Consider the following 26325-nt stretch of genomic DNA (forward strand, 5'->3'; position numbering starts at 1 on the left):
GGCTGCCAGAGCAGCCTAAGCCTTTTATGCAAAGTGAAGAAAGGATTCCTTGGTGGCTGTGATTCTGAAGCCCTAATCCAAAGTAGGGCAGCGCCTCACAAGACCTTGAGATACGTGGCCACTTCACTTGGACCTTCCACAGCTTACTTATTGGTTGAGTCTATAATAAGCACCACTTTAACAAGGTACCTCATGTGGGTCTAATGTTGCTTAGACACCTGTAGGTAGGAGTTTCACTCCAGTTGTTTGGTGGCAGTCTATCTACACATGCTTCCTTTTTCTTCTCCTTTAACAGTTTTTAAAGGGCCTTCCTTCCTATAGCATATCATAGTTAATATGGGCAATATATTCAGGCTATGCCTTACAAGAGACCCTGAAGGAAGCACTAAACATGGAAAGGAACAACCGGTACCAGCCATTGCAAAAACATACCAAAATGTAAAGACCATCGAGGCTAGGAAGAAACTGCATCAACTAACGAGCAAAATAACCAGTTAATATCATAATGGCAGGATCAAGTTCACACATAACAATCTTAACCTTAAATGTAAATGGACTAAATGCTCCAATTAAAAGACACAGACTGGCAAACTGGATCAAGAGTCAAGACCCATCAGTCTGCTGTATTCAGGAGACCCATCTCACACGCAGAGACATACATAGGCTCAAAATAAAGGGATGGAGGAAGATTTACCAAGCAAATGGAGAACAAAAAAAAAGCGGGGGTTGCCAATACTAAAGTCTCTGATAAAACAGACTTTAAACCATCAAAGATCAAAAGAGACAAAGAAGGCCATTACATAATGGTAAAGGGATCAATTCAACAGGAAGAGCTAACTATCCTAAATATATATGCACCCAATACAGGAGCACCCAGATTCATCAAGCAAGTCCTTAGAGACTTACAAAGAGACTTAGACTCCCATACAATAATAATGGGAGACTTCAACACTCCACTGTCAACATTAGACAGATCAACGAGACAGAAAGTTAACAAGGATATCCAGGAATTGAACTCATCTCTGCAGCAAGCAGACCTAATAGACATCTATAGAACTCTCCACCCCAAATCAACAGAATATACATTCTTCTCAGCACCACATCGTACTTACTCCAAAATTGACCACGTAATTGGAAGTAAAGCACTCCTCAGCAAATGTACAAGAACAGAAATTATAACAAACTGTCTCTCAGACCACAGTGCAATCAAACTAGAACTCAGGACTAAGAAACTCAATCAAAACCGCTCAACTACATGGAAACTGAACAACCTGCTCCTGAATGACTACTGGGTACATAACGAAATGAAGGCAGAAATAAAGATGTTCTTTGAAACCAATGAGCAAAGATACAACATACCAGAATCTCTGGGACACATTTAAAGCAGTGTGTAGAGGGAAATTTATAGCACTAAATGCCCACAAGAGAAAGCAGGAAAGATCTAAAATTGACACTCTAACATCGCAATTAAAAGAACTAGAGAAGCAAGAGCAAACACATTCGAAAGCTAGCAGAAGGCAAGAAATAACTAAGATCAGAGCAGAACTGAAGGAGATAGAGACACAAAAAACCCTCCAAAAAATCAATGAATCCAGGAGTTGGTTTTTTGAAAAGATCAACAAAATTGACAGACCACTAGCAAGACTAATAAAGAAGAAAAGAGAGAAGAATCAAATCGACGCAATTAAAAATGATAAAGGGGATATCACCACCGACCCCACAGAAATACAAGCTACCATCAGAGAATACTATAAACACCTCTATGCAAATAAACTGGAAAATCTAGAAGAAATGGATAATTTCCTGGACACTTACACTCTTCCAAGACTAAACCAGGAAGAAGCTGAATCCCTGAATAGACCAATAGCAGGCTCTGAAATTGAGGCAATAATTAATAGCCTACCAACCAAAAAAAGTCCAGGACCAGATGGATTCACAGCTGAATTCTACCAGAGGTACAAGGAGGAGTTGGTACCATTCCTTCTGAAACTATTCCAATCAATAGAAAAAGAGGGAATCCTCCCTAACTCATTTTATGAGGCCAACATCATCCTGATACCAAAGTCTGGCAGAGACACAACAAAAAAAGAGAATTTTAGACCAATATCCCTGATGAACATCGATGCAAAAATCCTCAATAAAATACTGGCAAACCGGATTCAGCAACACATCAAAAAGCTTATCCACCATGATCAAGTGGGCTTCATCCCTGGGATGCAAGGCTGGTTCAACATTCGCAAATCAATAAACATAATCCAGCATATAAACAGAACCAAAGACAAGAACCACATGATTATCTCAATAGATGCAGAAAAGGCTTTTGACAAAATTCAACAGCCCTTCATGCTAAAAACGCTCAATAAATTCGGTACTGATGGAACGTACCTCAAAATAATAAGAGCTATTTATGACAAACCCACAGCCAATATCATACTGAATGGGCAAAAACTGGAAAAATTCCCTTTGAAAACTGGCACAAGACAGGGATGCCCTCTCTCACCACTCCTATTCAACATAGTGTTGGAAGTTCTGGCTAGGGCAATTAGGCAAGAGAAAGAAATCAAGGGTATTCAGTTAGGAAAAGAAGAAGTCAAACTGTCCCTGTTTGCAGATGACATGATTGTATATTTAGAAAACCCCATTGTCTCAGCCCAAAATCTCCTTAAGCTGATAAGCAACTTCAGCAAAGTCTCAGGATACAAAATTAATGTGCAAAAATCACAAGCATTCTTATACACCAGTAACAGACAAACAGAGAGCCAAATCAGGAATGAACTTCCATTCACAATTGCTTCAAAGAGAATAAAATACCTAGGAGTCCAACTTACAACGGATGTAAAGGACCTCTTCAAGGAGAACTACAAACCACTGCTCAGTGAAATCAAAGAGGACACAAACAAATGGAAGAACATACCATGCTCATGGATAGGAAGAATCAATATCGTGAAAATGGCCATACTGCCCAAGGTAATTTATAGATTCAATGCCATCCCCATCAAGCTACCAATGAGTTTCTTCACAGAATTGGAAAAAACTGCTTTAAAGTTCATATGGAACCAAAAAAGAGCCCGCATCTCCAAGACAATCCTAAGTCAAAAGAACAAAGCTGGAGGCATCACGCTACCTGACTTCAAACTCTACTACAAGGCTACAGTAACCAAAACAGCATGGTACTGGTACCAAAACAGAGATATAGACCAATGGAACAGAACAGAGTCCTCAGAAATAATACCACACATCTACAGCCATCTGATCTTTGACAAACCTGAGAGAAACAAGAAATGGGGAAAGGATTCCCTATTTAATAAATGGTGCTGGGAACATTGGCTAGCCATAAGGAGAAAGCTGAAACTGGATCCTTTCCTTACTCCTTATACGAAAATTAATTCAAGATGGATTAGAGACTTAAATGTTAGACCTAATACCATAAAAATCCTAGAGGAAAACCTAGGTAGTACCATTCAGGACATAGGCATGGGCAAAGACTTCATGTCTAAAACACCAAAAGCAACAGCAGCAAAAGCCAAAATTGACAAATGGGATCTCATTAAACTAAAGAGCTTCTGCACAGCAAAAGAAACTACCATCAGAGTGAACAGGCAACCTACAGAATGGGAGAAAATTTTTGCAATCTACTCATCTGACAAAGGGCTAATATCCAGAACCTACAAAGAACTCAAACAAATTTACAAGAAAAAAACAAACAACCCTATCAAAAAGTGGGCAAAGGATATGAACAGACATTTCTCAAAAGAAGACATTCATACAGCCAACAGACACATGAAAAAATGCTCATCATCACTGGCCATCAGAGAAATGCAAATCAAAACCACAATGAGATACCATCTCACACCAGTTAGAATGGCGATCATTAAAAAGTCAGGAAACAACAGGTGCTGGAGAGGATGTGGAGAAATAGGAACACTTTTACACTGTTGGTGGGATTGTAAACTAGTTCAACCATTATGGAAAACAGTATGGCGATTCCTCAAGGATCTAGAACTAGATGTACCATATGACCCAGCCATCCCATTACTGGGTATATACCCAAAGGATTATAAATTATGCTGCTATAAAGACACATGCACACGTATGTTTATTGCAGCACTATTCACAATAGCAAAGACTTGGAATCAACCCAAATGTCCATCAGTGACAGATTGGATTAAGAAAATGTGGCACATATACACCATGGAATACTATGCAGCCATCAAAAAGGATGAATTTGTGTCCTTTGTAGGGACATGGATGCAGCTGGAAACCATCATTCTTAGCAAACTATCACAAGAACAGAAAACCAAACACCGTATGTTCTCACTCATAGGTGGGAACTGAACAATGAGATCACTTGTACTCAGGAAGGGGAACATCACACACCGGGGCCTATCATGGGGAGGGGGGAGGGGGGAGGGATTGCATTGGGAGTTATACCTGATGTAAATGACGAGTTGATGGGTGCAGCACACCAACATGGCACAAGTATACATATGTAACAAACCTGCACGTTATGCACATGTACCCTACAACTTAAAGTATAATAATAATAAATAAATTAAAAAAAATATATATATATATTCAGGCTAAGTTTATGTATTTTTAACTGCAAATAGTTCAAAACTACTTAAAAAGAAGTTGTAAATTGTTAAGTGCTAAGAATTAAATAAACATTTTTAAAATTGGAGACAGAAGCAGATACCTTATATTGAGAAAAGACACCATAAATCCCTCAATCAGTCACAATGTATAGAGCCCTATTAACTAATAATTTTTTAGAATGTAAGTTCTCTCTTATTTTTTCTAAGAGACAGGGTCTCACTATGTTGCTCAGGTTGGTCTTGAACTCCTGGGCTCAAGCAATCTTCCCACCTCGGCCTCCCAAAGTGCTAGGATTATAGGCATGAGTCACCCCTGCATGTTCTCAAAATCTAAATCAAAATTTCACAAGTGGTTAGAGAACTTTTCAAAACATGAAACAGAACTCTGCTGTTCCTTTTCTTTAAAAAAAAAAAAAAAAAACCCTAAAGTTATAAAATTGATATTGTAATCACACAAGCTAAAAACTAGCTTAAGTGTATGTGTAACAAAGTTAGTTACCTTGCATCTTTCAGCCAAATTTCATCCATCTTTTCTTGCCACTTCTCTGGTGGTGCTTCGAGCCAGGCATTGAAATATCTAACAATGCCTGGGTGTTCAAGCTTGGCTAAGGCTTTAACTTCTCGCATTACCTTTTCCCGAGCCAGTTCCCTGAAAGAGAAAATATTTAAGGTGATGGATATTCCAGTTGCACTGATTTGATCTTTACAAATTATACGACTTATACCCCTAAAATATGTAGATGTATTATATATCAATAAAAAAGGAAAATTAAAGAAATAACATTAGCCTGAAAAAGAGAGTAAGACAACACTGAAGGCTGTTCATATCTGAAGAAATATTCATATCTAATAGTGAAAACAGAAAAATAATAAAATAGGATCTTTTCTTGAAAACTAAAATTAGAAACAGATGAGTTAGCCTAGGTTATACTTCTTCTTTTTTTTTTTTTTTTTGAGACAGGGTCTTGCTCTGTCACCCAGGCTGGAGTGCAGTGGCACAATCTTGGCTCTCTGCACCTCCACTTCCCTGGTTCAAGTGATTCTCATGCCTCAGCCTCCCGAGTAGCTGGGTTACAGATGTACACCACCACACCCAGCCAATGTTGTGTTTTTAGTAGAGACGGGGTTTCACCATGTTGGTCAGGCGGTCTCAAACTCCTAACCTCAGGTGATCCACCTGCCTCGGCCTCCCCAAGTGCTGGGATTACAGGCGTGAGCCACTGTGCCTGGCCAGCCTAGGGGGTATACTTCTAAAAGGCCACACAAGTCCTGTATTTTAAAAAATACAAGTATTTCAGTTTTTTTTTTTTCCTGGAAATAAATGCTACAAGTGCATCTACTGCACATAAAAATAAAGTTTTAAAATCCCAACTTCTTTGCTTGGCATTTAAGGTGCTATAAGCTATCTCTTTTTTTTTTTTTTTTCTTTGCCTGAGACAGAGTCTCACTCTGCCACCCAGGCTGGAGAACAGTGATACGATCTCTGTACCTCCACCTGCTCACTGTAACCTCCACCTGCCTTTTAGTAAAGATGAGATTTTGTCATGTTGGTCAGGCTGGTCTCGAACTCCTGGCCTCAAGTAATCCACTCGCCTAGGACTCCTAAAGTGCTGGGATTACAAGCATGAGCCACTGTGCCTGGCCAACCTATCCTTTTCTTCCTCTCTTCCATCCTCCCCTATTCTCACCCTTTGTTCCATCTATTCCAGAACTTTTACCATTCTCCATACCACCTCCAAGTGCTTGTGAAAGCCTTTGCTCGGGCCATTTCATGCACTTGGCCATCCCTCCCCACCTGTCTTCTACTGAGGAAAAGGCTACTCTTGACACCCAGAGCAAATGTCACCATTTTTATGAAGCTTGACTGCCTTTTGGCCACATCTGCTCTTCTTCATGAGAAGCTATTAATATTTACTAAGATAAGGCAAAGGTCAAAATCTTTCTTGCATTGTATTTACTTGAGTGTACATACAAAAGCACCAAAAAGGTACAGGCTTCTTAAGGGCAGAAACCTTAGTTTTTATAGCTTATGTAGTGCCTGGCACATATGAATATTTAAACTACTCAAAAGTTATTTACCAAAAGGAAAAAATTAGTTCCCTAGTACCCAAACCACCCAACTCCTGTCCTTACCAGACAGGAATTTGAAAAAACTGCGACTACCAGATATGACGACAGCACAACAATTAGCGTGCATTTAATCTAGAATCAACAAGAGGCCAGGCACAGTGGCTCACACCTGCAATCCCAGCACTTTGGGAGGGCAAGGCAAGTGGATCATTTGAGGTCAGGAGTTCGAGACCAGCCTGGCCAACACGGTGAAATACTGTCTCTACTAAAAATACAAAAATTAGCTGGGCATGGTGGTGCATGCTTGTAATCCCAGCAGTTTGGGAGGCCAAGGCAGGTGGATCACCTGAGGTCAGGAGTGAAACATCATCTCTACCAAAATACAAAATTAGGCTGGGTATGGTGGTGCATGTCTGTAATCCCAGCTACTCGGGAGGCTGAAGCATGAGAATCACTTGAACCAGGGAGGCAGAGGTTGCAGAGAGCCGAGACTGTGCAATCTGCACTCCAGCCTGGGTGACAGAGTGAGACCCTGTCTCAAAAAAAAAGAAAAAAAAGAGAAGAAAAAAAAAAAAAGCAACAAGAGCCTTCTACATAGTTAGAATAAAACGTATTGCTGGAAGCCTATCATCTTAAGCATCACACTGTTCTGAGCCAGAAATCACACTTCTAGGAATCTATCCTAAGGAAACAGAAATTGTCAAAATGTACATAAAAAGATGAATATTGCAAAGTTTTTTTTTTATGGTAAAGTTATTTCTAATTGTTACAAATTAGAAACCACATTGTTTAACAATAAGAAATGGTTAAACAAAATATAGCACGTGTATTAAATGGACTATTACCAAGCCATAAAATACTTTTAATATACTTTAGGATTCTAATAAAAATTTTTTTTGTTTTTTTTTTGAGATGGAGTCTTGCTCTGTCGCCCAGGCTGGAGTGCAGTGGTGCGATCTCAGCTCACTGCAAGCTCCACCTCCCAGATTCACGCCATTCTCCTGCCTCAGCCTCCCGAGTAGCTGGGACTACCGGTGCCCGCCACCACGCCTGGCTAATTTTTTTGTATTTTTAGTAGAGACGGGGTTTCACTGCGTTTGCCAGGATGGTCTGGATCTCCTGACCTTGTGATCCACCCGCCTTGGCCTCCCAAAGTGCTGGGATTACAGGCATGAGCCACCGTGCCCAGCCAAAATACTCTTAATAACATGAAAAACATAGAGGATATGAAGAAGAAAGCAACAGACAAAACTGTACAGTACTGGCAACTGGCTACCAGTTAGGTAAATTTATGACCAGAAAACAAAATCAAAAGGATATACTCTAAAGTGCTAATAATAGTTATTACCGGATAGAGACAATATAATTCAAATGTTTTTGTTCTAGTACTTTTCCTTATTTACACAAAAATATAGAATATTTTAAAATGCTGCAATTTATTGAAGTCTAGTTATTATAAGCCACTAAATGAAAGTCCTGAGTTAATAATAAAAAACAAGGGCATATTTTAAAAGTAGATAGAAAGCAACCTATATAGATAACAACTTTTAGACAGCTGGTTAATTGGCAGCACTTAGAACCTAAGATTTGAAAGGTCTGAAACTGTGTTTTCTATGGTGTTTACAGAGTACAGTAAGAAGGATATTTTACCCATGAGATTAGATCACACTGTGCTGATTTCAATTTACTAAAGGTACCACCCATTACCTATTGGGCAGACGGATCCTCTTGATAGCATAATTGCAGTCATCTACTTTGTTTTTAGCTTCAAAAACAACTCCAAAGCCACCACGTCCCAGGCACTGAATTGGCTCAAAATCAGTTAGATATCTTTAAAAAGAGGTAAAATTTATAAAGGTTTGCAATAGTTCTAAATTTTGTGGTAAGGTGAAAATCAGTTCAATCTTATGACACATAAAAATGTATAAACTCATAGAACTCATCTTAATAAATAGTATAATTTGATTAACGCATTTTTAGTTCTTCTGTTTGTATAAATGAAGCAAACACATTCTTACATTTCCTAGAAAAAAATTAAAAATAAAAAAGATGTGTTTAATTGGGAATCACTTGTTCTTACAGCTATTGCACCACTGATGTGTGCTGTCCAATACTTCCTATCATCTACCAAAATATCATATTCCTAATTCTCGTATCTTTTACATTCTGTAACATTTTGTACTCAATTACAGAAAATGTGGTTTTATCTTAGCTAATTACCTGTAAATTTTATGGGAAAAATTTAATCAATCCTATTTTACCCAGGTACTATTTTAGCCATAAACCTTCCTAGGAACCAAAGCTGACATGGGTTGGGTTGCCTCATGAGTCAGTGTACTTACCACTGGAGGTACCAAGTCAGACAGAAGCCAACTCACCATCTGTCACTCACAGGGGCCTCCACTAAGCAGGCTTTTTCTCCCTTTAGTGCTGACTTCACTGACCTGCACTGTACAATCCAGTCAATTTGCACCATGCTCTCTCACAATTCAAGGTTTTGCTTCTGCTGTCTGCTCCACTGGGATGGCCTTCCTCTGTGCGCTTAATGAACCCTATTCTTCTTTCATTCTGCTCGTCTCACCACCTCTGTAAGGCTTTCTTAGACTCCTGTCTCAACATTCCCATAACACTCTTCACACAATACTTTGAAGTATTTAAACTTAACCTTAATTTTTTGCAATTATTTGTAAGCCGCTCCCTTCTCCCACCGCCACTGTATTGTGGGGGCCGTGAATGCAGAAAACCATTCTTGTTTCTCTTTGTATTTCCAAAGGGTGGGCACTACTTGACAAACCGAAAGTCTAACAAACGTCTGTTGAATAAATGCATGAATTAATAAATGAATAAATTAGATTATGTCTGATATCCCTTATAAGGGTAAGTTAATTACTTTATGACTTACATACTTGTTAATTTAGTAGTTGCCTCAGCTGGTTAAAGCATGGAATTAAGGAGAAGCAATAGATTTCAACGTTCCATGGGCCAATTCCTTTCATAGAAAATGAAGAGTAATAATCTGTATTCCTAAAAATAGCCAGTCAAGGTACCTCAGTACAAATCAATCTCCCCAAATGCAAAAGCCCACAAAGTTCATATCCTACTCCTGGAGGGCCAACTGAATTATCTTCCTATATTAAGGAAAACACCTATATAAAAATGGATTATCTTCTAAAAAGAGTAATACCCTTATGTTATTACAGACCCTAGAAATGTAAGTATCATCTTGCCTAAGTTGTCAGCTGATAAATGACAGAGGTGGGATTTGAACTCATGACTGAATGCAGAGATTATATTCTTAACAGTGCTTAGAACATCGTTGCCACCTAAAAACATTAGGTATTCTATAGAACTCCCATACAAAAAAAAAAAAAAAAAAGACTCAAGAGCTGCATTCTTCATATTGAATAAAGTTAAAGAAAAACTGACTTAAGTCTAATTCAGTTTTGAGTATATTATTCTAATTTTTTTGACAACAGCCTGACAAATACATCTTTATTCATGATACCGCATTTATTCTACTCCCCAAACCTCATCTCTACTTGCCGAACTCTCACAATTTAAAATTCAGTTCAAATATGACTTCACTTATGATGCCCTCCTAGATCATCACAGATTTAGTGATTTGGTTCATGACTTTCTTCTTATATGTTTGTTTTACCCAGTAGTATCTTTCCCATAGACTTTAAGTTTCTCCAGGATAGGAGTGGTCTTTTAATTCTCCCAAAGCCTGAATTATTGTCCTGCACACAGCTGTTCAGAATAAATGTTTAATGAACAATGAATGACTTCAGTAGTAGACTACCTCGTGGGAGTTGTTGGATTCTTTATTCTTTCTCTCACTGCCTGCTGGTGTTGACAGTCACTGACATATTAGTATTTTTATTAGCAAGGGTATTAAAGTAGCCTTTAGCATTTGTTAATCACCTAGTAAATTTTGCTTTGTTTGTGAAATTGACTGGTTTTACCTGCTCCCCATCATCCTGAAGCAGCTGGTTTGATAGAAAGGTAGAATGGCCTTTTGAAGACTCCATTACACTGCCAGGTAGGTGCCTTGCAGGGCTAGGGGAAGGTTCTCCAGAAAGCTGTATATGCTCTGAATCAGTGTCTAATATATTGTAGCATGGTTTCTCCCATAGCCAGTATGTACAGGTCCAGGGATCAAGGAATGGAAATGGGAGTGGCATCACCCACCATTACCCCCTAGTGATCTATTAGCAACATTTTTGCTTCCTGTTCCTGTGAACTTATGTTTGGCTGGCCTAGAGGTCTTCGTCTAAGAGAGAGGAACACTTCCACCAGGAGATACAACAGCAACTTTGAACTCCTCATGCCTTTGAATCAACAAAGAAGACAGCTACTGTGCTGGCTGGGTGACTGATCCTGACTACCAAGGGGAAACTGGAGTATTGCTTCACAGTGGAGGTGTAAGAAAGAGTAGGTCTGAAACACATAAAATCCCTTAGGGATCTCTTTGTATCATCATGCCTTGTGATTAAAATCAATGGAAAACTATAACAATTCAATCCAGGCAGAACTACCAGTCTCCCAAGACCCTTCAGGACTGTGGATTTGGGTCACCAAATAAAGAATTACAACCAGCTGAGGTGTTCTCTGATGGGAAAGGGAATATGGGATAGACAGGGGAAGAAGGTACTTATAAATACCAGCTGTGACCACATGACAGGTGGCAAAAATGAGGACTGTAATTATCACAAGTATTTCCTTAATTTGTTGTGAATATGCTTGTGCATCTCTATCTATATAGAAGTAGATATATATAGATATATGCCTATGTATAAGGTATATATGCACATCTTGTCGTTTCTGTTTCCTTGGAGGGCCCTAATATACATATTTATCTATTATTTTCAATCTTTTCTGCCATAAAATCATTACCCTAGATATTAAGCAGTATAGTTCCACGTCTTTTCCTTGTCCCCATATCACTAAAGTGATAAGAAGTATGCTATCAAGACAAAGAGAAAAGTAGGTATAATCCATGTAATACAAAAAATAGACCATGACACCATTTATAGTTACCACAATGCATCAAAGGTTACATTTTATACTTGAGAGATTGTAATAGCTTCTCTACTTTTATTTTACTTTTATTTAAACTGCCTACTTTTAGCTAATCCATCTCCCCCTTCTGCTTTTAAAAACTATCTGTTCTATTAGTGTTTTTCCCTATATTTCTACTTCCTATTACAGATAAAACAATGAAAATAAATGAGGATTCAGAAACATGTGGAGACTTATATCACATCTTATAAACATAGTAATTATTATCTGGTACTATAAATGCTAATCCTAGTACATAGTAGGCCCTAAATAACTAAGTTACTTGAATAAGAACTTAATTTGGTAGCTGAAATTCTAAACTCCTGTAACACTCTATTTTTATCTTTCTTAGGGTATATACCACTTTTAATACATTTAAGTTACTTGAATTTATTTATTTATTGAGGGTTAAGTCTACGTTTTATTTTTCTAGGTATCTACACATTAAAAAATTTAAACAAGATCTTAGGTCATTTCTTCTTTGATTCAAATGGCTGTATTTTATAAGACTCTTACCGTGATACATATCCAGAGTTTTTTATGTCATTCCAGTTACTGTCATTGGCTTCACCACTTACAGAATCATATTTATTTTCAGTTTGACACTGAGTTTCAGACTCCTTCCTTTGCTGATAAGGTGAAAAACAAAATCACTACCAGTACAAAGCTGAACTGAAGTTAGCTAACGATTTTGGTTATAAAATAAACAACACTGAAAGATACACAAGTAGCATCAAGAAAAATAAAAGCATTATAAAAACAAAATGCAGCATTTTGCTTTATTACAAAAGAAAAAAACTTTATCTTCCCATTGCTATCCCTCCAGTATTTGAGGGGATTTTGTTTCTTTATAATGTGGGTATGTCATATGTACAGCATGATATATAACTAGATATAAAGAGAAAGACAGTGCACACATGTAAGCATAAACGCAAACTCCTGGGCAAGACTAGAGTGATTTCTTTTGACAAAATGAGGTAGGAAAAAAAGCAAACAAACAAAAAATCCAATAACAATAACAACAAAAAAAAACTAGAGTGATTTCTTTCCCAACCAATTTCACAAATTGCATTAAAAATGCTTTTAATAACAGGAAATTAAATTAGGCAATGTTTCTTTACCAACATCTCCTAAAATATTTTTTAGAGGATATTAATAATTATTATGGTCAAATGGGGGCACTGTGGGCCACCTGTTTAGTCACTGATTCTTTCAACATATCTTTACTGAGCTCCAATTATGTGCCAGGCACTATGTAAGGGGCTAAGGAGATGGTGGTAAACAGTGTAGACTAGTCCTTGTCCTTAAGAATGTTCAGTCTAGGCCAGGTGTGGTGGCCCATGCCTGTAATCCCAACACTGTGGGAAGCGGAGGCGAGCAGATTACTTGAGGCCAGGAGTTTGAGACCAGCCTGACCAACATGACAAAACCCCCATCTCTACAAAAAATACAAAAATTAGCGAGGTGTGGTGGCACATGCCAATAGTTTCAGCTACTTGGGAGGCTGAAGCACAAGAATTGCTTGAACCTGGGAGGCGGACGTTGCAGTGAGCCAAAATTGTGCCACTGCACTCCAGCTTCAGTGACAGAGTGAGAAGAGTGAGACCCTGTCTCTGAAAAAAAAAAAAAAAAAAAAAAAAAAAAAAGAATGTACAGTCTAGAGGTAGAGAGAGAAATTAGGAATTACCTATTAAATATTTTAGTAAATACTCTAGTAAGGGGAGTACAGAGCGTAAACACAGGCAGGAAATCTAACTCAGAAATAGGAGGTTAAAGATGACTTCCCAGGGGGGCGTGTCAACTAATTTCAAACTAAAAGATATTACCCGGGAGTTAATTATTTGAGAGGGAAGGGAGAGGAGGTAGGGAACAAGGTTCCAAGGCAAGGTTAGACAGATGAGCACTACCAGGCTCAGCGAGAGCATGGTCTACAGGGAAGACTGAAAGAAGCTCAGTCTAGTGGCTGAGCATGGCGGAGGGGAGGAAGGGATTAGGGTACCAGTGAAGGACGGGACATGAGCAGCCAGGGTGTGAATCATTCAGAATCTTGCATGTTCTAAGGAGGTTGGACTTGAGCCTAACAACAATGGGGAGAAAGGTCAGGTATTAGAGGTTTTTAAGCCCAGAAATGCAGCTAGAGTTAGGGTGTAGAGAACGGACTGCAGAAAGCCTCAGGACTAGGGGCACAGAGGCCAGTTAGAGGCTATTTCAGTGATTCAGGAGAGGTGTGATGATGGTATTTGTGCTGGGGAAATGAAAACTGTCACATAGAAGAAGAAAAATATGAAGATATCTAGGAGGAAGGATTTGACAGAACTTGGTGACTGACAAGGGAGAGAAAAATGATTCACGGCTTTGGTGACTGCATATGGCAGTACATTTCTCTGAGAGAGAAAAATGCTAGAATAGGCTGGGGAGGGGAATGGGAGTGGAAATCAGGACAGTCTGAGATATGGCTCATTTGAAGTGCCTGTGTAGCACTTACTAGATAGCTGTTCCAGAGAAACAGATTTGGGAACCATTAGTATATGAGAAGATTGGAGCTGGGAAAGTAGGGAAGACCATCCAAGGAGAGTTTGTGGGATGAACAGTGAAAAGAGGGAGCCCTGAGGAATACCAACAATACTGAGAGGATGAGAAAGATCAGGTCCTGAAGCATCCACATCACACCCAAGGAGACCAGGAGAGCATGGTGTCAAGGAAGTCAGGCAAGAAAGGTCAAAGGGAGATGCTCAACAGTGTCAAATACAAAGAGGTTCAGTTAGATAAGGACTGAAAAATGTCCATTACATTTAACACAAGGAAGATCACTGAGACCTTTGGCAAGAGTAGCTTTGGTGGAGCAGTAGGGATGGAAGCCAGACTGCCATGGTTGAGAAGCAAATGGGAGGTGGGGAAGTGGAAACCAGAGAGTAAGCAACCATGATTCTTACTTACCCTGTGAGGATGAGGGTGGAAAAGCCTGCGCACAATAAACGTTGTTGCTATGATACAAAACAAAATCGTTGCAACTATTTCTTTCCACCAGTGTAAGAGGAGAACAGGATCCTTTTTGCGGATATTCTTGTTGTAATTTGGGTTGTCGAGGACTGTAATCTGTGTGCTTCGTTTGTTCCTTTCCCTCTTGTAGTACGGTAGATAATAACCATTATCTTCAAATAGAAACATTAAAATGGTTTTTTTTAAAAGGCAATCGAAAATAGGCCCATCTTTAACTATTACAATTTATCTATTTTCCTATGACTGATCACACTAATTCCTTCTGTCTGTCTTCTTTAACATATTTTAAACATCATAATTTGTCTCATTTTTCTCCAGTAAATAGACATTTTCCTTTATCCTATAAGCATACTAAATTTTCTTTATATTAAGTAATAATATCAGAAACAATCTTAAGGGCTACTCCATTCATAACCTCATTAATAATTCAATTATTTAAATACAAGAATTAATACTCAATCTTCCTTCAGGGTATTTTTAGCTTTCCTTTTGCTTGGTTATCAATAAAATACCAAATTTTTTTTTTTTTTGGAGACGGAGTCTCGCTCTGTTGCCCAGGCTGGAGTGCAGTGGCCGGATCTCAGCTCACTGCAAGCTCCGCCTCCCGGGTCTATGCCATTCTCCTGGTCAGCCTCCCGAGTAGTTGGGACTACAGGCGCCCGCCACCTCGCCCGGCTAGTTTTTTGTATTTTTTAGTAGAGACGGGGTTTCACTGTGTTAGCCAGGATGGTCTCGATCTCCTGACCTCGTGATCCGCCCGTCTCGGCCTCCCAAAGTGCTGGGATTACAGGCTTGAGCCACCGCGCCCGGCCTAAAATACCAAATTTTACCACCAATCATTCTTCACAAAATGAAAGGAAAACATCCATGCTGTTTGGTTCACTTTAGGCTGCCAAAATGAGTCTGCCCCAGAAAAATAGCCTGTCTTTTATTGTCTTCCATTTTGTACTATGTGCTCAGATTACACAATTCTCTTTTACCTTGTCTTTTTTTATTTTTATTTTTTGAGACAGGGTTTTGCTCTGTTGCCCAGGCTGGAGTGCAGTGATCTTGCCTCACTGCAACCTCCATCTCCTGGACTCAGGTGATCCTCCTGCCTCAGCCTCCTGAGTAGCTGGGACTACAGACGTGTACCACAATGCCTGGCTAATTTTTGTATTTTTAGTAAAGACGGGGTTTCACCATGTTGGCCAGGCTGGTCTTGAACTCCTGACCTCAAGTGATCCGCCAGCCTCGGCCTCCCAAAGGGCTGGGATTACAGGCATGAGCCACTGCGCCCAGCCTACCTTGTCTTTTGATCAATATCAAGATAAAGGGGCCGGGCGCGGTGGCTCACACCTGTAATCCAGGCACTTTGAGAGGCCGAGGCGGGTGGATCATGAGGTCAGGAATTTGAGACCAGCCTAGCCAATATGGTGAAACCCCGTCTCTACTAAAAATACAAAAATTAGCTGGGCATGGTGGCGGGCGCCTGTAGTCCCAGCTACTTGGGAGAATGAGGTAAAAGAATCGCTTGAACCCAGGAGGCGGAGGTTGTAGTGAGCCGAGATCGTGCCATCGCACTCCAGCCTGGGTGACAGAGCGAGACTCCGTCTCAAAAAAAAAAAAAAAAAAAAAAAAAAAAAAAGATAAAGGCTGCTGTTTCTAGTTCAGAGCTGTTTTTTCATTTGTTTTTTAATCAATTTAACTTATATAATAACTTTCCAGTGCTAACATCTAGGGTAACTGATGAGGAGTCTGTGTGTTTACCTGATACAAATTTGAGGACTTGTTAATTACACAACTTTTTAAAAGGCTTTCATACCTGAATATATCCTAACTTCAAAAAATTGCTTACTAAATAGAAATGTATTTCATGCCAAATTTCACCTATTCTTGACTTTTGCATTAATTTCTCTTGTCTGAGTAAGAAATTAAAATAACCTACTTGTGCATCATTTTCATGTGGTTTTATGAAAAACACATTTTCTTCATTATACAGGCTACTATACAGCCTACATAATATAGGCTGATAAAGAAGAGCTAATAACGAGAACCAATGTTTATTGACACTATGTGACATGCATGATGTTAACTGAGACTTTGCATGCATTATCTCATTTAGGCCTCACAACAACTTAATACATAGATATTAGGATTATTATTCTAATTTTACAGATAAAGAAAGTGAGACACAGGGAGTTAGATGTGCCCAATCTAGTATGTGGCAAACATGGGATCTGAACCCCGGCAACCTAACTTTGAAGCTTGTATACTTAGTAATAATTCATGAAATTGTCTCCCAAGATATTTTATTTTCTATATTCTAATCGACTTTTCTTCATTTGAATTCTATTAATTAATTTCAAATTAAAAAATAAAATAAATCTCAGTATTTTCACTTACCATATGGATACTGCAAGATTGAAAGTGCGCCATTACTATATTCTTCATGAGAAAACTTATCATTACTAAGACATTTGTCAAATTCATCAGATCCTACCAAGACAGGAGTTCTGGAAGGAGAATCTAAAATAAAATAATTATTTTATTAATAATAATATTTCTTAAATCTTATCTGTTATGACTTGAATAAAAAGGCATGTGCTCATTAATTGAATAAACTGATATTCAACCATAATTCAGTTCAAACATATAAGTTAAACAAATGGCCCAGGACTCTTGCCTTTGAAAAGCACACAGTCTTACAGAGAATCTGAGTCATTTAAATAAACAATTAAAATATGACATGATATATGTAGTAAAAAACACGTACAAGGTATAGAAAGATAATGAAAGAAGTAGGTGCCCAGTATTTGATTTCTATTCATTCATGTCTCAAAGAATATGATGTGCTAGCCAGAGAACTTTTGCCTAAATGGTCTTAATATAAATACATTAAGAGTTAAATGTTACTTTGGCATGGTCAGCGAATGATTAAGAGTTTTTCTAAGTTGTATAGAGAAATATTTTATTAACACTTTTATAGAAGCAACTGCTGCTTCCAAGAAATAATGCCCTAAATGATAATAAAAATTCATTATTAACATCTGAAATACCATGATGGTTTACCAATAAAAGTATATAACAGTTCTTATCTCTGCAGTATTCAAAACTAGGGCAAAGACAGTCAGGATTAGGTCTCTGAACGCTAATGGTATTTAGAAAAGTTTACAATTCACTTACGAATTAAGGGTTTCCATTTGATTGTTGGCAAAGGAATAATTGCGTTTTCATTATTGACAGATTCCAAAGCCTTGGGACTTGTAGGAAACTTTTCCGAAATTCTGACTGATGACTGCAGATAAAGCTGGCCTCTATACATTCCTGAATCAACCAGAACATTGTCAATTATGCATTGATTTTTTAAAAAAGGTTTTTAATTAAATAAAATTCATTAATTCCAGTTATTTCTACATATACTACAGAACTCTTGTCAAAGAAGAAACATGCTTGAAGCATTCAAAGATAAACTCAACAGATATTCAACAAAAACAGGGAGGGAAAGTTACACACAAGGTCCATATGATATTTCTCACTGAATAATAGCACCTTTTCAGTAACACAGGAAAACTGTTCCAGTAGAAAAATTCAAAGACAGGAAGTCACTGTACTCTCACAAAACAAACAGCTTAGGCTAAGTAACTTTCCCAAGAAAGTTTACCTAAATTCTAGAAATATTGCTAACAATTCAGTTAAATACTATCAAAATACACATGACAATTAACAACATACAAATTCAACATACAAATAACAAATACAAATAACAACATACAAATTCTTGCTTTGCTTTGCATTCAAACCGACAGGTGGGTGGCATATTGTCAGAGCTTAAAGAATTTTATAAGTATTTGATGACAGACTAATTCAAATAATTAGATTCAAGTGTTTTCAAAATTTATAATATTAAAGGCTTTCAATTGCCCAGAAGCACACCAGAATTTTATTTTTTAGATCAGTTGTATAGATGCACTGATAAAAAAGAAATAAACCTAATCTTAAAGAGGGGAGGGGCACAAACTAATAAGGATGCAAATACAAATATAGGAAATTATAGACTTTGAGGATATATAACTAGCTATATAAGTATATTTTATATGTAATTACATATAAATAATTATATATGTAATACATATATGTAATTACATATAAACAATTATATATATATAAACAGAGTGTTGTCCTGTCACCCAGGCAGGAGTGCAGTGACATGATTATAGTTTGGGGTAGCCTCTAACTCCAGAGGTCAAGCGATCCTCATATATAAACAGATAGAGTGTTGTCCTGTCACCCAGGCAGGAGTGCAGTGACATGATTATAGTTTGGGGTAGCCTCTAACTCCAGGGGTCAAGAGATCCTCCCATCTCAGCCTCTGGAGTAGCTAGGATTACAGGTGCATGGCACCATTCTTGGGCTAATGAGTAATTTGAAATCATGTTATATAATGAGAATATTTCTAAGCCTTTCTAATATAGATCTCAGAGAAAAAGAATATGTGACAGTAATTAAAAATTTCAGAATTGGGCTGGGTGCGGTGGCTCACGCCTGTAATCCCAGCACTTTGGGAGGCTGAGGTGGGCGGATCACCTGAGGTCAGGTGCACTATATTCTGGCCAATGTGGTGAAATCCCATCTCTACTAAAAATACAAAAATTAGCTGGGCATGGTGGCAGGTGCCTGTAATCCCAGCTACTCAGGAGGCTGAGGCAGGAGAATCGCTTGAACCCAGGAGGCAGAGGTTGTGGTGAGCAGAGATCATACCATCGCACTCTAGCCTGGACAACAAGAGTGAAACTCCATCTCCAACAAAACAAAACAAAACAAATTTCAGAATTGGACAAATGGAAAAGTAGCAGGAATGGAAATCAAAGTATAAATCTTAAGGGCAACCTAAATCAGAGATGATATTAGGATTTAAAACTACTACAGGCACTCCTGAAGTAGGAAGGAACAGTGTAAGAAGACAATCTAGATGTCAATGTATACTATCGTTAGATAAGATACATTTACTCACCCAAGTAAACACTGTTTTCTGTGGCTCCTCTGGCAGCTTCTACAATGTCTTCTTCATCTTCTAAAACATCATCATTAGATGTATAACTTGTATCATCAAAAAGACTGATGGGAATGACTTTCCCATCCTTAAGTAACCAGGCAGATGCAATTGGAGTACAAAACTAAACAAAAATGGAAAAAAGGTCTTAAATAATTCAAGCAGTAGTTATGTAGTTCCAACCCATAAAATACCATTTAAAATCACAAATTTCTAAAAGCACAGAGAACAAGCTGAGAGCCCCAAGTAGTAGTAATTTCGTTCCACCCGATCAATAAGTTTGGTCAGACTGGGAGAGGAAGAACCATATTTACAAATCCTCAGTGATGTTAGGTACCTGGTACTCCCATTCCAGATGTCCTCCCTTCTTACTGAATGCCATAACTTTCCAGTCAGCAACCGAAACCTTTATCACTATGTCCATTATGGCAGCTTCCTGTTCTTCCACATCTGAAATAATTTTAGACTCTTCTGTGTTCTCATTGGGCTTAAAGGTGCTTTCAATAAATCCGGCTCTCGTTTCCATGTCTGGAATATACCGAAGTTCAAAGTGGCCAACACTGAAATTCCACCTTAAATTTATAAAGGTGTGTTTTAGAAATTTACATTTAAATAAAGGGACAAAATAATATAGAATTCTTCTAGATTGAAGAAGCAAATACTAAAATTATGTGATGAGAAAAAGAACAAGTCAACGTAACCTTCTGGAAAAGAGTGCTCCGCTGATTCACGCCACAAGAGGGCCCACAAGAACTTTGTTCTGACCCTTCAGACACAATGGTTTTGAGGGTTGTGGACTGACTGATGTGTCCCTTACAACAGCTAAGGGACAGATTTTCTCTCAAAAATTTACAAATGTTTGTACTTCTACATCAGAGTGATTTTCCCAAAACACATCAATGTCACCTTAAAATGAGGTAGCACACAGTCTGCCTTACCTCTTGATTAAAGGCAGGATACATTTCATTTAACTACAGCAAAATTATGCCCTCATAAACCACTGTAAAAGTCAAGATGAATGAACCAGTCTTAAATTCACACTAAAACATGGCCTCAAAAAGGCAATGTGATCCAGGATACCAAACCTGTGAAGGTCATACCTCCTCAGCCCCAATCTTGGATCTCCACTGAACAAGATGTGGCAAGTCATTTACCCTTTCCTAAGTAAGTTTCAGTAGTCTTATCCATAAAGTGGCAGTAATAAGGTTTCCTCTATAATTAGCAAATTGAAAAATCACTCAACTACTGAGAGTATAGTGTCTTATCACTTAGATATAAAAGGGCATAGTTAAGAATTCTGACATTTATGGAAATAATTATATTTTAAAGAATCATGGATCTTAGAAACCCAGATCCTTCCTATTCTGGTAACTCAAAATTCTGTTAAGTTGGACATCTGCTGCTATGGTAGCTGAGCTCCCAGTAAGCACTCAAACACTTAAAAAACAAAATCCAGTCAGGATAAAGAAGGTCAAGTTGTCTGCAAATGCAAAGCCCTATTCATAGTCCAAAGTTGAAAGAATAAATGCATTCTTAACTGAGTTTGAGAAAACAGTTTTCAGGAAAAGAAACTGAATTACATTGCATTGGATCAGAGAAAACCCTAAAGTCTGGTTCATTTTCAAAAGATAAAGATGGAATCTAAAGTTATTTTTACTATATAGGCAATTTGAAACTTAAATATTAGGTTTAAAAAAAATCAAGCATTTGATGTAGGATCAACATATCCAATCTAGGTATCACATTTTTTAATCACATATTTAAATATAAAAATTACATAAGGGCATTCATTATTTAAAGAAGGGAACAGAAAGGAATTAGGCTAAAGAAATGTTTTAATAGTTCAAGAAAATTGAGTAAAATTATTTTTTTAAAATTGGGATAATCAGACAAACTATGAAACTACCTACTAGACATAATTAGAGAGTCAAATAGGTTCAAGCTCAAAGAAACACATCAATTTTCTCTTAGCATCTTTCTGTATTCAAAGAACTTCGAGGGATGAGATTGCTATAAAAAATATCATTAGGCCGGGTGCTGTGGCTCACACCTGAAATCCCAGCACTTTGGGAGGCTGAGGTGGGTGGATCACCTAAGGCTGGGAGTTCGAGACCAGTCTAACCAATGTGGAGAAACCCCATCTCTACTAAAAATACAAAATTAGCCAGGCATGGTGGCACATGCCTATAATCCCAGCTACTTGGGAGGCTAAGGCAGGAGAATCGCTTGAACCTGGTAGGCAGATACTGTGGTGAGCTAAGATCATGCCATTGCACTCCAGCCTAGGCAACAAGAGTGAAACTCTGTCTCAAAAAAAAAAAAAAAAAAAAAATCATTAACCTGAGACTAAACTAATAAATAGTCGTCATATGAGAACCCCTGTGGTTACCACATCCTGAAGCATATGGTGAGAAGTTCAGTTCAGAATTTGTTAATAAACATGAAATCATTTTTATTTTAGGGCCCACATTGGATCACCTGACGTTGGGAGTTTGACACCAGCCTGGCCAACATGGTGAAATCCCATCTCTACTAAAAATACAAAAATTAGCTGGGTGTGGTGGCACGTGCCTGTAATCCCAGGTACTCGGGAGGCTAAGGCAGGAGAATCGCTTGAACCCAGGAGGCGGAGGCTGCAGTGAGCCAATATCGCGCCACTGCACTCAAGCCTGGGTGACAGAGCAAGACTCCATCTCAAAAAAAAAAGAATAATATGCTTTTAAGGCAACAAACTAGTCAAAAATTTCCAAAAACAGAAGTCTGATAAATTTTGGTATTAGGTGTATTTCTAAACAATACCAACAGCAATACTATCTGAATACACACTTCTCATTGCCACTGCGAGGTCCGACAGCTCTAACAGTTTTTTGGGTACGCTGTACAAGCAGGATGTCTTCCTCTTGTTCCATTTCATCACTATCCCATTGGCGACAACCCAGAGCTGAACAGATATACCTCACCTGAAAAGACAAAATTAGACACAAAATTAGTAAAAGGATAAACTCATAAGAGATCAGAGATATTAAAGGAATCTATAATTTTTAAAAAGTGAAAGGAAACTAAGGAAATGTGTATGAAGTACTCAAGTAATAAGAAGCATCAGTTAGATTACTAACTCCTAAAATGAGTTATTTAGAACAACGACAGTACCAATGAATATTTATTTCAGGGACTGATTTTAAGGATTTATGTAATTTTAGCCTTACTTTGGAGAATTTCCATGGAATATACAAGAAGAAATGGATAGCTACTTGTGATAGCTTTTCTACAATATCATTAATAAAATTTCAGGTGAGTTTAAAAAAAAAAAATCAACCTTAGAGTTTCCGTATAACAAAAGTGTTTGGTTTTTAAAAATTTGAAACTTTTCTGAGAGCTTTTGGTATTCAAAAGTAACTCCCTCAAGTTTTCACTAAAATAAAAAAGGAAGACTTAATATGATCCAAACTAAAATCCTCATGAAAAGAAGCATACCTTCTACAATACCAGAATTATGTAGCAGCACATCAAATCAGAAAACCAGGTGATCGGGTTCAATCCTGTTGTTTACAGATGAGACTACCGAAGTAAACAGAGATTGAAGTGCTTTGCTCAAAAAACGGCCAGATAGGATGGCATGGCCTCCTCAATACAATGCAGATGCAGGTGGGTGGAGAAGGCAGAAAAGCATCTGCAAGAGCAAGAAAGTGCTATGGGCCTAACACTTAGATAAGGAATTGTTAAAGTTGAAAAACTCAAGAGTAAAAAGACCACGTTTCTATTCTTCCTTATTTTAGTCCAAGTCTGTATATAAACCGTTTACATGTCAAGGTGTTAAAGGGTTACAAAGATTTTTATTTTTTACCTTTTTAGAAAGGATGTTTTTATTTATTTATTTATTTATTTTTATTTTATTTATTTATTTTTTTGAGACGGAGTCTTGCTCTGTGGCCCAGGCTGGAGTGCAGTGGCGCGATCTCGGCTCACTGCAAGCTCCACCTCCCGGGTTCACGCCAGTCTCCTGCCTCAGCCTCCCAAGTAGTTGGGACCACAGGCACCCACCACCACGCCTGGCTAATTACTTATTTTTGTTATTTTTTTAATGGAGTCTATTATCTATTTATGTCATTATTATTTTTAATGATGTCTCACTCTGTTGCACAGGTTGTAGTACAGTGGTGTGATCTCAGTTCGCTGCAACCTCCACCTCCCAGGTTCAAGTGATTCTCATACCTCAGCTTCCTGAGTAGCTGGGACTATAGGCTGCAGGCGTGCGTGTGCCACCATCCCCAGCTAATTTTTTTTATTTTTAGTAGAGATGGGGTTTCCCATGTTGGCCAGGCTGGTCTCAAACTCCTGGCCTCAAGTGATCCACCCACCTTGGCCTCCCAAAGTGGTAGGATTACAAGTGTGAGCCACTGTGCCTGGTTGAAAGGATGTTTTTAATTAGTTACTCTTGATAATGGATTTATAAGACCCAACCTTAGAAGCAGATTATATTACGATTATATCCTAAGAGCTAATGTTGGAGAAAGTCTAGGTTATTAACAGCATGACTTTGTTGTCAGATAGATCTAAATTAAATGTGACCCTGGAAGTTTCTGAATCTTTTAAAGTCTCAGTTTCTTCATCTGTAAAATGAGTATAAACTTTCCTCTTGGATCACCTTATTATAGGATCAAACCCTATAAATGAGTAGTGTCAATTATTCTTATCATTAGGATTACTATTAATCTTTAGAAGGTTCTTCATCTGTCAAAATGTAAAAAAAAAAAAAAAAAATTACACTTAGGAAGACTGTGAGGATTGCAAAATAATGTATAAAAAAAAGCACCTGAGGCTGGGCGCGGTGGCTCCTGCTTATAATCCCAGCACTTTGGGAGGCTGAGGTGGGTAGATCACTTAAGGCCAGAAGCTGGAGACCAGCCTGGCCAACACGGTAAAACCCTGTCTTTACTAAAAATACAAAAATTAGCCAGGCATGGTGGCACGTGCCTGTAATCCCAGCTACTCAGGAGGCTGAGGCACAAGAATCACTTGAACCCACTTGAACCTGAGGGGGTGTGAAATGGGGTGGGGGGTGGGGATTGCCATAAACTGAGATCAGCCTGGGCAACAGAGTAAGACTCTGTCTCCAAAAAAAAAAAAAAAAAAAAAAACATCTGAGACACAGTAGACCATATTTATGAATTCTCTTCCTCCTGCTATTCTATTCCTGGCTCTGCCATTTATTCCGTTACTAGTTTCCCCTTCCTACCTCACAGTTCTCTTATTAAAACAAATGACAACCTCAGGGAATAATTACAATAAATCTCAACTAGTAATAAGTGTCGTTTAATAAATTACTTTTTCTACCCTAATTTATTCTGATTTCCCCAAAGTAAATTCAGTATTTTCACTTACCTTTCCACTACATGCACTGAGTCCATATGTAGTGAGAGATTTTCCTCCAACCAAAACAACATCATCTCCAAATTTATAAGAAGATTCGAGAAGTGATTCAACTGTGAAAGGAACTGTTTCCATGCTCTCACGGTCTCGGTCCCACTGGAAGAGGTCTCCATCCAGGGAAGGAATAATCATCTTATTCCCAAATACCTAAAACAGAAGCTAACTTTTTAAAAGAGCAATAACATTAATTATTATTTTTTTATTTCTCCCAGAAAAATAAAAATGTCATACCTTTAAAAGAATAATAGTAATTAAGAGCTAGAGTCTTGATTCTGATGTACTCCAGCCTCCTTCTGACTAGCACATGAAGCAGCGCAGTCGATCAACCAGAAGTAATTTAAAGGAACTGCCAATCACTCCCAGGCCCTACACATAGTACTCTAGTAAGGTTTTTCTCAAACTCAGTTTACCATGGGCCAAAAGGGTCCCATAATGGTAGGCTGAGTTACCAAAAGAGAGTTTTATGATCAAGTGAGTTCAAGAAGAGGTTACTATAGGAGCTCTTATAGCCATTAGTATGTTAATGTGTAATATGATTTTCTATAGATAATATATGCAGTATTTTCTAGGGCTATTTTTATCAAGGCCAATTACTGTCATAGACTCAGCTCCAAGGAACACAAGTTTAGAGATATTGATTCAAGTAGTATCCCATCCTTTCTTTTATTTGCTTTCTCAAATCTGCAATGAGCTAGAAGCCTGGTAAGTAAGCTTACTGATTTTGTGTTCTCAGTTGCCCTTCCTTCTTTTAACAATGCTTATTAAGGGCCTACCTATGGCCTGGCACATTCTGATGGCTGGGATAGATCAGTGAGCCAAACAAACAAATCACTGCCTTTGTGAAGCTTAAACTCTGGTGTCATGAGACAAACAACTTAATAAATAAGTAAATTACATGGGGTATGTTAGGTGATAAATGCCGTTAAAAAAAAAAATGGAACAAGATAAAGGGAGAATGGTAAATATGCATGGGGTGGAGAGGGGATTATCAATAAAGAGCTTAGGGTAGACCCCACTGAGAAAGTAACATTTGGGCAAAGTCTTAAACATGAGATAATTAACCAGGTCAGGCCAGGTTTTGCAAAGGTTCTTAGATGGAAGTGTACCTATCACGTTTGAAAAACCATAAGGAAAGTG

General features: G+C 38.1%; 1 protein-coding gene across 1 annotated transcript in view; it reads right to left on the reverse strand.

Annotated features, from left to right (window-relative positions):
- The window catches only part of EIF2AK3 (eukaryotic translation initiation factor 2 alpha kinase 3), a 79680-nt gene that overhangs the window by 19751 nt on the left and 33604 nt on the right, over window positions 1-26325 (reverse strand). Inside the window, exons 3-12 of the mRNA XM_050754190.1 lie at window positions 25141-25335; window positions 22585-22718; window positions 20096-20330; window positions 19720-19882; window positions 17892-18032; window positions 17112-17234; window positions 14664-14878; window positions 12243-12355; window positions 8373-8495; window positions 5095-5244 (exon numbers count right to left, since the gene is read on the reverse strand). Coding sequence (XP_050610147.1) covers window positions 5095-5244; window positions 8373-8495; window positions 12243-12355; window positions 14664-14878; window positions 17112-17234; window positions 17892-18032; window positions 19720-19882; window positions 20096-20330; window positions 22585-22718; window positions 25141-25335 — 1592 coding nt within the window. The remainder of the gene's footprint in view (window positions 1-5094; window positions 5245-8372; window positions 8496-12242; window positions 12356-14663; window positions 14879-17111; window positions 17235-17891; window positions 18033-19719; window positions 19883-20095; window positions 20331-22584; window positions 22719-25140; window positions 25336-26325) is intronic.

This window comes from Macaca thibetana, chromosome 13 (assembly GCF_024542745.1).
Source record: "Macaca thibetana thibetana isolate TM-01 chromosome 13, ASM2454274v1, whole genome shotgun sequence".
In the NCBI taxonomy this organism is placed as follows: Eukaryota; Metazoa; Chordata; class Mammalia; order Primates; family Cercopithecidae; genus Macaca; species Macaca thibetana.